The following is a 15,884-nucleotide window of genomic DNA, read 5'->3' as shown; positions in this document are numbered from 1 at the left end:
TTCGTTATAATCTTTACATGTAGGGGCATCTTACAGAACTCTGCATGCATGGTTTCAATGGGGTGTTTGTCCCAATGGGTGAAATCTCTCTCTCTCTCTCTCTCTCTCTCTCTCTCTCTCTCTCTCTCTCTCTCTCTCAATTTGCTTAATTGGCATTCGTATATTGGACATTAAGTGATAGTGATACACTGACATTGTAAGATCTGGAGTGAGTCAGCAATGTAGTCTGGCAGCAACTCAACCCAGGATTTACAAGAAATTGCATGACTGACTAAAAAGGGAACGCCTTCAAGATAAGGGTGACCAATCACTTTGTGAAGTACAACGCCCCGCATCTCTATAAAGCGTCAGCTGCATCTCCGCTTGTAGACATACGACTCTATATACCCAACTAAACAGGCAAAGGTAAGGACATCTATAAAGTTAGACTTACAAGGAACAAGCCTGAACTACATTCTTGTTGCATGTTTTGTTATTACAAATGGGTGTTCTTTCCAAATTGACAGTTCAATATCTGTGAATAATTTGGAAAGACTGCATATGCAATTTATTTTATACAAACCTTCTATAATATGTTTATTGTAACAATAGTAACTAATGAATACGTCATTAGTAAATATAGGCATTATGATATAGGCATTATGATGAAGGCATTATGATGTAGGCATTATGATATAGTCATTATGACGTAGAAATTATGATGTAGGCATTATGATGTAGGCATTATGATGTAGGCATTATGATATAGGCATTATGATATAGGCATTATGATGAAGGCATTATGATATAGTCATTATGATGTAGGCATTATGATGTAGGCATTACGATGTAGGCATTATGATGTAGACATTACGATCTAGGCATTATGATGTAGGATTTATGATCTAGGCATTATGATATAGGCATTATGATGAAGGCATTATGATATAGGCATTATGACATAGTCATTATGATGTAGGCATTATGCACATTCCTAAAACGGGACAAATATGGACTTAAATATTTAATACACATTCTGCACTTCTAATGATGTCTGGCAATGAATTCAATCACTTGAAGCCTGAAGTATTAAAGCTCTCTTACCCCTTCAAAGCTAGAATCCTTAATTGAAACAAAAACAATTATCTGCATAGCTGATATTTTGGTGGTGTCGGAGGTATGTAACTGCGTTGAATCTGTCAAATCAGTGAGGTATACCTTATAGCCTACCTCAGACAATGAAGTTATTTTTACTGGACTAGGCTTGGAATTTTTTTTACTCCAACTGGTGTATGTTTTCTCCATCTGTTGCTGTGCAACACTTACATAACAAGTTAGCTATATTTTCAGCACCAGGCGCTGTTCACCTTCTATTGAATGCACTGCGGTTGCAGCTTTACGTTTCAGCACCACTAAGTGGTCCGCTGCCTGCTTTATTAGTTGACTGTCTCCTGCATTCTCTCTCCACATGTTCAAATGTATTTTAGTATACCAGAAGTACATTCATTTCCAATGGAACGCATTGCGTTGCAGTTGCAGTTCATTCTGTGTGGGGCAAACTCCCCCCAATTGTTTTTAGATGCGTGCCAGCAAAGCCACTACACAACACAACATTAAACAATACATTAATTGCACTATAACTGTGACAAACGGTGCCCACAAACTGTTAGAGCCTACACAAAGCTGTCCCAACAGCAGAGTCCCAACAGCAGTCCCAACACCTTACCACTGCTACACCTGACCATCAAGACATTAATGAGCGAGCTAAGACCGACATAACTATTTGTTCAGCACTTTTTAAATGTACAGTGACAGAATCTAGAACATGGGCCATTCTTACAGTATTCTCCCTGTACAAGTCAGAACCGTAGGACAAATAAAGGGGGCATATAAACAGGCAATGAAAGCTCTTACAATATTCTATGATGACATTGCTCTAAGACAGACTATATGTGCACCACCAAGTCAGAACAGTAGGCTAAGTTATGAGGGGGAAAGGGACCAAATTATTAGGGTGAGGTACATTGGCTACTAACAGCTTACTACACAACATACACTTAGTATCACTTTCTTAGTTACAGTATACATATCTCCCTGGCATATTACATCATTTATGCAGCAGCATACAAGACATTTTTGGACTCACGATGTGCTGTGCTCACTTGAACAGGAAGGTGGCGTGGCGGTCCTTCCTGTGGGCTTTAGAAAGAGGCCCGAAATCCCAATTTGGAATTCCAAGTTAGATGACCATTCAAAATTATTTTCCATATTTTCCCAGTCGAATCAAGTTTTATCCGAGTTCCCAGTTGTCTTGAACTCACTGCAGTCTGAGATTTTCCAGTACTGAGTTTCCAGTTGTTTTGAACATGGCAGACCAGCATGGCCAATGTATTAGACTTTTCTGGTCCATGGCGTTTTTCGTGATATCCAATTGCTAGTTACGATCTTGTCTCATCGCTGCAACTCCCCTACGGACTCGGCGAAGGTCGAGAGCCAAGCTGCACTGCATCTTGACTCACTGTTCACTTAACACGGAAGCCAGCCGCACCAATATGTTGGAGGAAACAGTCAACCTGACGACCGAAGTCAGCTTACAGGAGCATGCCCCGCCACATGGAGTTGCTAGAGCACGATGAGGACATCCCGGCCGGCCAAACCCTCCCCTAACACAGACAACGCTGGGCCAATTGTGCGCCGCCTCATGGGTCTCCTGGTCTCAGCCGGCTGTAACAGCCTGAGATCGAACCCGGGGCTGCAGTGGCGCCTTAGCACTCATTGTTGAATTTGCGATTTCCAACTTGTTGTGTAATGTTTATGTCCAATGGCCGATGAGCAGCAATATGTTTTATCTATAATTTCTCTTCATATGACAAGAATTGAAAAGGATTTGCCAGTAGATTGCCGACTTGATGCATGATCATGCCTGCTTGTCTAGCTTGCTAGTTAAGGTTTTGAAAGTATGATGTTGACATGATTAGTCCAATCAAAGCTACTGTAGATGTAAAGTGATTTTGGTAATTTTATCTGTGGCGAATGACCTGGAGCCTTCTTGGATGGGTAGCACCCAAGGGGCTTGAATTTTCGAGCTCTACCCGATTTAGGGGTGACATAGTGTCCCCATGACTGACAGAACACTGAGCCAATCACGGCGCAACTAGAGAACATTACCAACCCCTACGCTCCGTATTTTCCGTACACGTATTAATGCCAAAATAATAAAATACAGAACAGACAAAAAAATAAAGAAATGCGTCGCCAACGGTGCTGCATAAGTTGGATTTATCGAACGTATGCATCAAACTGTATGTGTCGATGGTTTGACAGAAATGGTAGCAGAAGGTGAATGTTGAACTTTTGTTGCACACATATCCAGATGATGCTGCGTACCATTTTGCGCAATGACGCTGTCGGGTGATCAAGGCGTAAATGCAGCTGTCTGGTATCAAACTCGCTTGACACAGTGGTCACATTCCCCTGCTCAGACGTTGCATGCGTCAACCAATGGTTGCATGCCACGTCATCGACTGTACCGTCGAGCGCCAGATTGCTGTAACGTATAATGCGGTTAGCTGATACATAAAATACCTATCCAGGCATTGTAAAGTCTGGCATATGTCAGCAACGTCTGGGCAGTGGAACGTGGCCAATAACAACAGGAGATCAACTGAGCTGCTGGTTTATTCTTGTGGGTTTTTGAAAGCAAGCAAGTTAGTTTTAATACGCAGGTGCATGTAATCTCCCATTAGTAGCGTTTTAAGAAATCGGGTTCATAACATTTAGCTGAATGTTAAGTTCTGCCTGTTGGTTGCAATTGGCCAACTATCTCTATATACTGTACTAACAACAATAATCCACATAATAACATTCATAATTCATAGTCAATAACGTAATGAGAGGTAAAAATCAACAACGAAATATTTTATGTTTGTTTTTCAAACTTCAACAACAAACAAAAATGGCTTGTGGAAAAGATATCCCCTTTTTTTTACAGAAAAATAAGAATGGACAGATGAATATACTAATAATAGTAATGCTAGCAACGGTTATCAAAAGGTTACAAAAAATGTAACAGCTGCATAAAGAATGAGATACTCAAAGCTTTTAGAATTGAAAAAATCTATTAAATATTGACTGAACTATAGCACAAACAATTGTATAATGATGGACAGAAAGTAAACGTAATTCACCAGTTTTGGTGGGAATTCAGGTTTAGACTTTGTCAAATATAAAAAATTATGTATTTGAAACAACCCATGCTAACATTTTCACACCATACAGTGCCTTCAGAAACTATTCATACCCCTTGACTAATTCCACATTTTGTTGTGTTAATGTATATCCTGAATTCAAACAATACCCAGAATACCCCACAACGACAAAGAGAAACCATGTTTTTAGACATTTTTGCTAATTTATTGAAAATGAAACACAGAAATATCTCATTTACATAGGTCTTCACACCCCTGAATCAATCACCTTTGCCAGCGATTACAGCTGTGACTCTTTCTGGTTAAGTCTCTAAGAGCTTTGCACTCCTGGATTCTTCAAGCTCTGCCATGTTGATTGTTGATCATTGCTAGATAGCCACTTTCAAGTCTTGCCATACATTTTCCAGCCTATTTAAGTCAACACTGTAATGAGGCCACTCAGGAACATTTAATGTAATCTTGGTAAGCAACTCCGGTGTATATTTGGAATTACATTTTAGGTTATTGGAAAGCAGACTGAACCAGTTTCCCTCTAGAGTTTTGTCTTTGCGTAGCTCTAATCCATTTATTTTTATCTGAAAAATCTCCCTAGACCTTGCCAATAACAAGCATAACCATAACATGATGTAACCACCACCATGCTTGAAAATATGAAGAGTGGTACTCAGTGATGTGTTGGATTTGCCCCAAACATTTCGCTTTGTATTTAGGAGACAAGGATAATTTCTTCGCCACATTTTTTGCAGTTTTACTTTAATGCATGTTTTGGAATATTTGTATTATGTACAGGCTTCCTTCTAGGCACTCTGTCATTTAGGTTAGTATTGTGGTGTAACTATAATGTTGTTTATCCATCCTCCGTTGTCTCCTATCACAGCCATTAAACTGAAATTTTAAGTCACCATTGGCCTCATTGTGCAATCCCTGAGCGGTTTCCTTCCTCTCCGGCAACTGAGTTAGGAAGGACGCCTGTGTCTTTGTAGTGACTGGGTGTATTGATACACCATCCAAAGTGTAATTAATAACTTCACCATGCTCAAAGGGATATTCATTGTCTGCTTTTGAAAATGTTTACACATCTACCAATACGTGCCTTTCTTTGCGAGGCATTGAAAAACTTCTGGTCTTTACGTTTGAATCTGTATGTGAAATGTACTGCTCGACGGAGGGCCTTTACAGATAATTATAGGTGTGGGGAACAGAGATGAGGTAGTCATTCAAAAATCATTTGAAACATTATTATTGCACAGTTAATGCAACTTCTGTGACTGGTTAAGAAAATGTTTACGCTTGAACTTATTCAGGCTTTCTGTAACGGCCGTCGTATGAAGTGGACCAAGTCGCAGCGGGTTGAGTGCTCATATTAACTTTTATTAGAACACTTAATAACAAAACAAGAAAACAAATGAACGAACAGTATTGCAGGCTACACACACAGCAGTGCAAAAACAACTTCCCACAAAAACACAGGTGAAAAAAGGGCTACCTAAGTATGACTCTCAATCAGCAACAACGATGTACAGCTGTTCCTGACTGAGAGCCATACCAGACCAACAAAGAAATACACAACCTAGAAAATCATAGAAATACAAAACCTAGAACATAAACCTAAAACCCCGGAACACTCTAAACAAACACCCCTCTACATAAACACATAACCCAACAAACCCCGAACCACATAAAACAAACACCCCTGCCACGTCCTGACCAAACTACAATAACAATGTGTATTAATGTGTAACCCAAACTGCTGCAGATGTAGAAGGGCGACATCAGCGGATGCGGTGGATTGAGATGCATCCACTGCAAAAAAAACAGATTTCTCTAGTTTAAGCTGATGGATTTTTAAGAGGATTTTTGTATTATGCTAATTAGATTTACGCAGGGGCGCAGACATCGACTCTTTAAGAATCAACAAAATAAAATCTACAAAATAAAAAATAAAAAAATCCTGGAATTAAATGTACAGAACGCAAAACAGACGTAATTAAACTAGTCTCTTAAAATAAACAAAACCCCATGTTTCCCCTGTGGCAAAACTCAAAACAAACAAAAAGGAATAATGGTGGTTGCAGTCACTCCTTCTAAATTTCTTCCAAGGTCATAGAAAAATAAAGTTTCAGCCCTCCAGAGGGGGGCCATTCTCCCTGGTCGTATCAATCCACTCCACCAGCACAGCGACTGTCTCCTCCCACCAGCTTCACACCAGGCCCTGAGAAAAGAAAAGAGAGAGACAGTTGTCTTTCTTACTAAACACATGTGGGATAATAAAGCTGACTGCTATTGAACTACTATAATCACTGTAGATTTATACTCTACCTACCTGGTGGACTGACGATTTGAGCCTGGAGATCAGAGGAGAAAGAGAGAGAGACTCAAAAAAAGGAGAATGAGAGAGACCGAAAGAAGAGGAGAAATAGAAAGACAGAGAGAGAGATAGAAATAGAGGAGAAAGAGAGATATACAGAAAGAGAGATATACAGGAGACAGAGGCAAGAAAAGGGCAACCAGTGAAGAACAAACACCATTGTAAACCCATATTTATGTTTATTTATTTTCCCTTTTGTACTTGAACTATTTGCACATCGTTACAACACTGTATATAGACATAATATGACATTTGAAATGTCTCTATTCCTTTGGAACTTGTGTAATGTTTACTGTAAATGTTTTCTTGTTTATTTCACTTTTGTTTATTATCTATTTCACTTGCTTTGGCAATGTTAACATATGTTTCCCATGCCAATAAAGCCCTTAAATTGATCTGAATTGAGAGGGAGAGAAAGAGGAGCAAGAGAGAGGAGAAAGAGAGCGCATCGACAGACACACAGAGGATACAGAGAGAAGGGGGAAAAGAGAGACAGAAGAGAAATGAACATCAACATGACCTTTCATGATGTGATGATGAAGATATAGTCTAATCATTGGTGTGGTTCAACAACAGCCATTTTGCACATATTCCCCTTTGATGGAAATGTGAACTTCTCTTTGCTTATGAGTTTCTAATTTAATGCATTTGCTTTTGTCTGTTAACAGACTGTGGATTTTTTTGTTAAATGTTAATTTACATAGGTTGGGCAGGGCTTCCATAGTTGGACTCCTAGTTTCACATTCTTTTTCTATTAGGTTTAGAATTAAGGTAAGAAGTTAAAGTTAGGGTTAGGTTAAAGGTTAGGGTTAGGTTTAGGTTTAGGGTTAGGCAAAATAGGATAATTAAATTGCAATCAATTGTTTGGTCCCCAGAAGGATAGTAAAACAAATATGTTTGTGTGTACGTGTGTGATCAAAACTTGACGTTCAGTTGAGATATGTACTGTATGTATACAGTGCATTCTATGTACTTGTTGATTGTGAATTTAGGATTATGAATATCATATAGATTTTTTGATCAGTTAAACAATTACGGGGATGTGAATTGTAAATCGATCTACCTTGCAAATGTGATAAGGTTTCTTACATTGTTTTCAATGTAAAAGATCCCGTACCCTTGGCACTGAAAAGCAAATGTCCACACTAATGTACCTAGAGGCCTTGTCTTGACACGGTGCATTCTGCACATCAACCAATAGAGGACAGTATTTACCTCAACCAGCTAAATGAATGATTGGCAGACAAAGCTTAGACTAGTAGACTCGTGTTCCTGGAGGGACGCAGGCTTCACCATAGTGCTGCTTTCCTTTATTTTGGGTGATTGATTGATTGGTGGTATATTGGCTAAAGAGTAATCCAGGTCTGAATCAGTCCCTAATTAGAGGAAGATGTTGATCATTATGATGTACTCTTACTATGGGAACCTTTTCTCCCTATCAGCAGTGGTGTTGCTGTTGTTAGTCATGTTCACACATAGATCAGCATGAAATAAGTGTTTCCTGTCTGTATGTGTGTGTGTGTGTGTGTGGTCTGCTTCTGAGTTTGAGGTTTGAGGGGTACACTATGTTAGTGTCATTTCTCAGACGAACAGAGGAGGAGCTGTGAAACTACCATGACAATACTAGTATAAAACAGCCATGAATACAGACACAGCATCTTAAAGAAGCTTCATCTAAACACAAGGTCATTTCTATTCCATGTGTCTCTGACACAGGGTTTCCATTGCACCCCACAGACAAGTTTGTTTGTAGCCTTTAACTCCAGAGGTGGACAACCCTCCTCTTGGAAAGCTACTGTGATCCAGCCCTGCTCAAACACACCTGATTCAACATACATTGACAACATCCTGATTACATTTGAGTAATTTAGCTGAAACTCTTATCCAGAGCCATTCGGGTTAAGCGCCTTGCTCAAGAGCACAGACAGATGTTTCATCTAGTCAGCTCTGGGATTCAAACCAGCAACTTTTCAGTTACTGACCCAACCCTCTTAACCACTAAGCTACCTGCCGAATAGTTGAATTGGATGTGTTGAAGCAGGGCTGCAGTAAAACCCTGCACCCACAGTACTGTAGCTCTCCAAGAGGACAATTTGCTACCCATGTTTAACATAGTCATCAATAATGCCATAATGTTACTGTGTTTTCTCTTTCCTCCTTTATGTCTGCGGTTGATTTGAATGAAGATGGCGATCATTACAGTATGGACATTTCTTCTGTTGACCTCTGGTGTGGCCGTAGAGATTGTAAGTTGAGTTAAATATATTTTTGGTCTGTGTATGCGTGTGCCTGTCTGTCTGTGTGTGTGTGTGTGTGTGTGTGTGTGTGTGTGTGTGTGTGTGTGTGTGTGTGTGTGTGTGTGTGTGTGTGTGTGTGTGTGTGTGTGTGTGTGTGTGTGTGTGTGTGTGTGTGCGTGTGTGTATGAGGGGTGAAAAGGGGACTAAATTGAGCCTAATGTAGCTACTGATATAGATGTAGTATCTTAATTTGATCACTCTTTTGTTGGTAAGAATTTTCCTGTTCAGCAGGAAATCCAAACTTGTAGGAAATCCAAACTTGTAGTGTATTGGAGGTAGTGTAGTCTATTCGAAGAATTAAAAAGGATTCTAAAGATAGTCATTTCACTTTAGAACGTCATACTTAATTTGCCCTAACAAAAAATGTATCAACCCTTACAACATTTTTTTCATTCATTATAATCCACATAATAATCTACATTTCCTGCTGCTCTAGGATTATTTTCCTGCTGTAGCAAACTAGCTCAAATTAAGATCCTACACATATGGTACAGTGCCTTCGGAAAGTATTCAGATCCCCTAACTTTTTCCACATTTTATTACAGCCTTATTCTAAAATGGATTCAATACACACTACCCCATAATTACAAAGCGAAAACAGGTTTTTAGACATTTTTGCAAATATATTAAAAAATTAAAAACAGAAATACCTCATTCACATAGGTATTCAGACTCGTTGCTATGAGACTCTAAATTGAGCTCAGATGCATCTTGTTTCCATTGATCGTCTTTGAGATTGACAGTGCATGTCAGAGCAAAAACCATGCCATGAGGTTGAAGGAATTGTCCGGATTGTCCGGATTGTGTCGAGGCACAGATCTGGGGAAGGGTACAAATCAACTTTCTGCAGCATTGAAGGTCCCCAAGAACAGTGTCCTCCATCATTCTATAATGGAAGAAGTTTGGAACCACCAAGACTACCTAGAGCTGGCCACCTGGCCAAACTGAGCAATCAGGGAGAAGGGCCTTGGTCAGGGAGGTGACCAAGAACCCGATAGTCACTCTGACAGAGCTCTAGAGTTCCTCTGTGGAGATGGGAGAACCTTCCAGAAGGACAACCATCTCTCAGCACTCCACCAATCAGGCCTTTATGGTAGAGTGGCCAGACGGAAGCCACTCCTCAGTAAAAGGCACGTGACAGATCTCAGACCATGAGAAACAAGATTCTCTAGTCTGATGAAACCAAGATTGAACTCTTTAGCCTGAATGCCAAGCGTCACGTCTGGAGGAAACCTAGCACCATTCCTACGGTGAAGCATGGTGGTGGCAGCATCATGCTGTGGGCTGTTTTTCAGTTGCAGGGACTGGGAGACTAGTCAGATTGGAGGCAAAGATGTAAGTACAGAGAGATCCTTGATGAAAACCTGCTCCAGAGCGCTCAGGACCTCAGACTGGGGTGAAGATTCACCTTCCAACAAGACAACGACCCTAAGCACACAGCCAAGACAATGCAGGAGTGGCTTCGGGACAAGTCTTTGGGTGTCCTTGAGTTGCGCACCAGAGCCCAGACTTGAACCCGATCGAACATCTCTGGAGAGACCTCAAAATAGCTGTGCAGCGACACTCCCCATCCAATCTGACAGAGCTTGAGAGGATCTGCAGATAAAAATGGGGGAAACTCCCCAAATACTGGTGTGCCAAGCTTGTAGTGTCATACGCAAGAAGACTCAAAGCTATAATTACTGCCAAAGGTGAGTAAAGGGTCTGAATACTTATGTAAATGTAGTATTTCAGTTAGTTTTTTATACATTTGTAAACATTTCTAAAAACCTGTTTTTGTTTTATCGTTATGTGGAATTTTGTGCAGATTCATGAAGAAAAAAAAACAATTTAATCCATTTTAGAATAAGGCTGTAACGTAACAAAATGTGGAAAAAGTCAAGTGGTCTGAATACTTTCCGAATGCACTGTACACTATATATACAAAAGTATGTGGACACCCCTTCAAATTAGTGATTTTGGCTATTTCAGCCACACCCGTTGCTGATAGGTGTGTAAAGTCGAGGACATAGCCATGCATTCTACGTAGACAAAACTTGGCAGAAGAATAACCTTACTGAAGAGCTCAGTAACTTTCATGGTGACACTGTCATAGGATGCCACATCTCTAACAAGTCAGTTTGTCAAACCCCTGCACTTTTTTCACATGTTGTTAGAAGATGGGATTAAAATGTATTTAATTGTCATTTTTTGTCAATGATCTACACAAAATACTCTGTAATGTCTCTGTAAAGGGGCGACAGGTAGCCTAGTGGTTAGAGTGTTGGGCCAGTAACCAAAAGGCTGCTGGATTGAATCCCTGAACTGACAAGGTAAAAATCTGTCATTCTGCCCCTGAACAAGGCAGTTAACCCACTGTTCCTAGGCCATCATTGAAAATAAGAATTTGTTCTTAACTGACTTGCCTAGTTAAATAATGTTTAAATAAAAAATGTTGAAGAGGAAGGAAAAATTCAAACAAATATGAAAAATAAAAACACTAATACATCTTGATTAGGTGTTCACACGTTTAACAAAGGGTTGGTAAGACGTTCAGTCAGCCCCTTTGGTTCATTTATGGCCTTTATCACCCCTTGTTTGTGTGTGTGTGTGTGTGTGTGTGTGTGTGTGTGTGTGTGATTTACTTGATTTATATCTCATCCATGGCCTTATACAGTCAGTGTGATTCAGGTAGTTATGTTCTCTCTATACAGTCAGTGTGATTCAGGTAGTTATGTTCTCTCTACAGTCAGTCAGTGTGATTCAGGTAGTTATGTTCTCTCTACAGTCAGTGTGATTCAGGTAGTTATGTTCTCTCTACAGTCAGTGTGATTCAGTTAGTTATGTTCTCTCTATACAGTCAGTGTGATTCAGGTAGTTATGTTCTCTCTCTACAGTCAGTGTGATTCAGGTAGTTATGTTCTCTATCTACAGTCAGTGTGATTCAGGTAGTTATGTTCTCTCTCTACAGTCAGTGTGATTCAGGTAGTTATGTTCTCTCTCTACAGTCAGTGTGATTCAGGTAGTTATGTTCTCTCTCCATACAGTCAGTGTGATTCAGGTAGTTATGTTCTCGCTACAGTCAGTGTGATTCAGGTAGTTATGTTCTCTCTACAGTCAGTGTGATTCAGGTAGTTATGTTCTCTCTCTATACAGTCAGTGTGATTCAGGTAGTTATGTTCTCTCTACAGTCAGTGTGATTCAGGTAGTTATGTTCTCTCTATACAGTCAGTGTGATTCAGCTAGTTATGTTCTCGCTACAGTCAGTGTGATTCAGGTAGTTATGTTCTCTCTACAGTCAGTGTGATTCAGGTAGTTATGTTCTCTCTCTATACAGTCAGTGTGATTCAGGTAGTTATGTTCTCTCTACAGTCAGTGTGATTCAGGTAGTTATGTTCTCTCTACAGTCAGTGTGATTCAGGTAGTTATGTTCTCTCTACAGTCAGTCAGTGTGATTCAGGTAGTTATGTTCTCTCTACAGTCAGTGTGATTCAGGTAGTTATGTTCTCTCTCTACAGTCAGTGTGATTCAGGTAGTTATGTTCTCTCTCATACAGTCAGTGTGATTCAGGTAGTTATGTTCTCTATCTACAGTCAGTGTGATTCAGGTAGTTATGTTCTCTATCTACAGTCAGTGTGATTCAGGTAGTTATGTTCTCTCTCTACAGTCAGTGTGATTCAGGTAGTTATGTTCTCTATCTACAGTCAGTGTGATTCAGGTAGTTATGTTCTCTCTATACAGTCAGTGTGATTCAGGTAGTTATGTTCTCTATCTACAGTCAGTGTGATTCAGGTAGTTATGTTCTCTCTCTACAGTCAGTGTGATTCAGGTAGTTATGTTCTCTCTCTACAGTCAGTGTGATTCAGGTAGTTATGTTCTCTCTCTACAGTCAGTGTGATTCAGGTAGTTATGTTCTCTCTCATACAGTCAGTGTGATTCAGGTAGTTATGTTCTCTCTCTACAGTCAGTGTGATTCAGGTAGTTATGTTCTCTCTATACAGTCAGTGTGATTCAGGTAGTTATGTTCTCTCTCATACAGTCAGTGTGATTCAGGTAGTTATGTTCTCTCTCCATACAGTCAGTGTGATTCAGGTAGTTATGTTCTCTCTCTACAGTCAGTGTGATTCAGGTAGTTATGTTCTCTCCTACAGTCAGTGTGATTCAGGTAGTTATGTTCTCTCTCTACAGTCAGTGTGATTCAGGTAGTTATGTTCTCTCTATACAGTCAGTGTGATTCAGGTAGTTATGTTCTCTCTATACAGTCAGTGTGATTCAGGTAGTTATGTTCTCTCTACAGTCAGTGTGATTCAGGTAGTTATGTTCTCTCTATACACTCAGTGTGATTCAGTTAGTTATGTTCTCTCTACAGTCAGTGTGATTCAGTTAGTTATGTTCTCTCTATACACTCAGTGTGATTCAGTTAGTTATGTTCTCTCTCTACAGTCAGTGTGATTCAGTTAGTTATGTTCTCTATCTACAGTCAGTGTGAATCAGGTAGTTATGTTCTCTCTACAGTCAGTGTGATTCAGGTAGTTATGTTCTCTATCTACAGTCAGTGTGAATCAGGTAGTTATGTTCTCTCTACACTCAGTGTGATTCAGGTAGTTATGTTCTCTATCTACAGTCAGTGTGATTCAGGTAGTTATGTTCTCTCTCTACAGTCAGTGTGATTCAGTTAGTTATGTTCTCTCTCTACAGTCAGTGTGATTCAGTTAGTTATGTTCTCTCTCTGTGATTCAGGTAGTTATGTTCTCTCTACAGTCAGTGTGATGGAGGTAGTTATGTTCTCTTTCTACAGAAAACGGATGGTGGTCGCTATGTCTCTCCTCCTATTCCCCTGAACATGGCCCTTGACTCTGTTGACGACATGTACAACGGCTGTAGAAAGGAAATGTCATTGCTGATAGAGAACAAATATCTTGAGGAGGAGAAAAAAACAACAAAAAACTTCAATGCTTCCTGGACAATGGCAGAAAAGTGTGCAAGAAACAGGACCATTAAAGACAATCTTAAACTGAAGCATGTCCAGGCTATCTGTGCTTACACTGCAGGACAACCCAAAATATACAAAGATTTTAACCAAGCATGTTTTACCAACAAGAGCATCTACACTTCTTCTTTCACGTTCCACTCCCTGCATTTCCTGCTGACTGAAGCTATTCTCCTCCTGAAACAAAACCCAGACCAACAGGGCTGTTACACCACATACAGAAGAACTAAATTGAACTTTACAGGTGAAGTGAACAAGGAAATCCGTTTTGGCTCATTTGCCTCCAGCTCTTTCCTAAAGAACTTGACACATTTTGGAGAGAAGTCCTGCTTTGAGATAAAGACATGTTTTGGTGCTTACCTCAAATCCTACCCAGTGATGGGAGATTATGAAAAGGAGGTGTTGATTCCACCCTATGAAGTGTTCAACATTACAGCCGTGATCAAGAAAGAAGAAGTGAAGGATCTTTGGTGCGATGTTGTGTACAAACTACAGGGCAACAAAACATTGAGTGACCTGAATTGCAAAATGGTCAAGTCGCTCCAAATAGGGTGAAATAAAACCAGCACATCTGCTTACCTACAGTCTGTAAAACATTATCAGCAGGCTACAGTACACCCTTCAAGTTCCCTTCATCATAAATAGAGAATGATCAATCATTCCCAAATCTCAGCTGTTATGCTACTGTCAACATGGCGTGATTTGTATTGCTTGCTCAGTTAAGACACGGCTTGCTCAGTTAAGACACGGCTTGCTCAGTTAAGACATGGCTTGCTCAGTTAAGACACGGCTTGGTCAGTTAAGACACGGCTTGGTCAGTTAAGACATTGCTTGCTCAGTTAAGACACGGCTTGCTCAGTTAAGACACGCCTTGGTCAGTTAAGACACTGCTTGCTCAGTTAAGACACGGCTTGCTCAGTTAAGACACGGCTTGCTCAGTTAAGACATGTTTGCACATATTAGGATTCTTATTTTATGATATTGTTGACATTGTTCAGCATGTGCATGCAGCTTTTGCTTTTGTCAATAAAGAAAAAAAGGATTATATCTGATAGATTGTAAATGAAATGAAAGTAGTGTTAGGTTAAGCTCTTTGTGTATGAGAAGAGTATAATTAATTAGTGGACTGCAGTGGACTGTAGGAATGTGTACTCCCAATAACTCTCCTGACTGATAAGTCCTGTGGTGTGCACGGAGGAGCATGGAGAAATCCTGGCTGATGTTAAAGTAGTGAAGTACATCTTTGTGGAAGGGAGGGGGTGAGAGCTAAGGGTAGTGGACACTGCACTGTATTGCATGTACTGTATTCAGCTGTACTGTATTCTTCGCTGAGTAAACATCTGAAACGTCATTCAGAGTTGGGCTCTTTTGTATGACAAATACGTTTCTTGTATATTACGAAAATTGGTCTACATCGCATGTCCTTTTTCTATACCAACTCTGTTATAGATCTATGGATGATACAAATAAAAAATAAACTTTTAATGAAGTTGAAGATTACAGTTTTTTCCAATTGCTAACACACTAAAATGACATGCACAGCACAATTATTTAAACTGACACACAGAGAGCAAAACCTCTTCTCAAGTCTCCAAAAGTCTAAACACATTTTCTGCTTAACACACATTTTTCAATTCAAAATGGCACTTTTTAAATGCACTGTACACGGTTCTCTGCATAAGACACAACAATCTGACATAAAGTCACATGTTTGCCATTTCAAAACACTGCCATTCAAAATGACACTACATGAGCTCATTGGCCAATACATGTGCCACCTGGCCAAACACCTCAATGGTTAATTATTACCACTTCAATCAGGAAGTAAGCACTATGAAAAGACCACAGGTGAGCACCTTTTGTTTTACAACAGCAATGGAAGCCGTTGCAGAGAGAGGAAGAGGAAGAGGAAGAGGGAGGGTGAGAATGAGAGGGGGAGGAAGAGTGAGAGGTAGGGGTAGAGCTGGTAGAGGAGTTCATGGCCAAAGAAGACAACAACTTTCAAATTAAATCAGAGCAACCTTAGTTGATCATGTCATCAACCATGGGCTGACAATGCGAGA

At 40.0% G+C, this 15,884-nt stretch overlaps 2 protein-coding genes across 2 annotated transcripts in view; both read left to right on the top strand.

The window, feature by feature from the left end:
* The window catches only part of LOC106597121 (up-regulator of cell proliferation), a 116,178-nt gene that overhangs the window by 38,171 nt on the left and 62,123 nt on the right, over positions 1-15,884 (top strand). The window lies entirely within an intron of this gene.
* On the top strand, positions 374-14,685 carry LOC106610458 (ecto-ADP-ribosyltransferase 4). Its single transcript, XM_014209835.3, has 3 exons — positions 374-405; positions 8,742-8,801; positions 13,630-14,685. Exons 2-3 carry the CDS (start codon positions 8,742-8,744, stop codon positions 14,374-14,376), a joined length of 807 nt encoding a protein of 268 aa, XP_014065310.1. The 5' UTR covers positions 374-405; the 3' UTR covers positions 14,377-14,685.

This window comes from Salmo salar, chromosome 04 (assembly GCF_965601325.2).
Source record: "Salmo salar chromosome 04, fSalSal1, whole genome shotgun sequence".
Taxonomy (NCBI): Eukaryota; Metazoa; Chordata; class Actinopteri; order Salmoniformes; family Salmonidae; genus Salmo; species Salmo salar.
The sequence above is the reverse complement of the archived record's forward strand: the minus strand, read 5'-3'. Positions and strand labels throughout refer to the sequence as shown.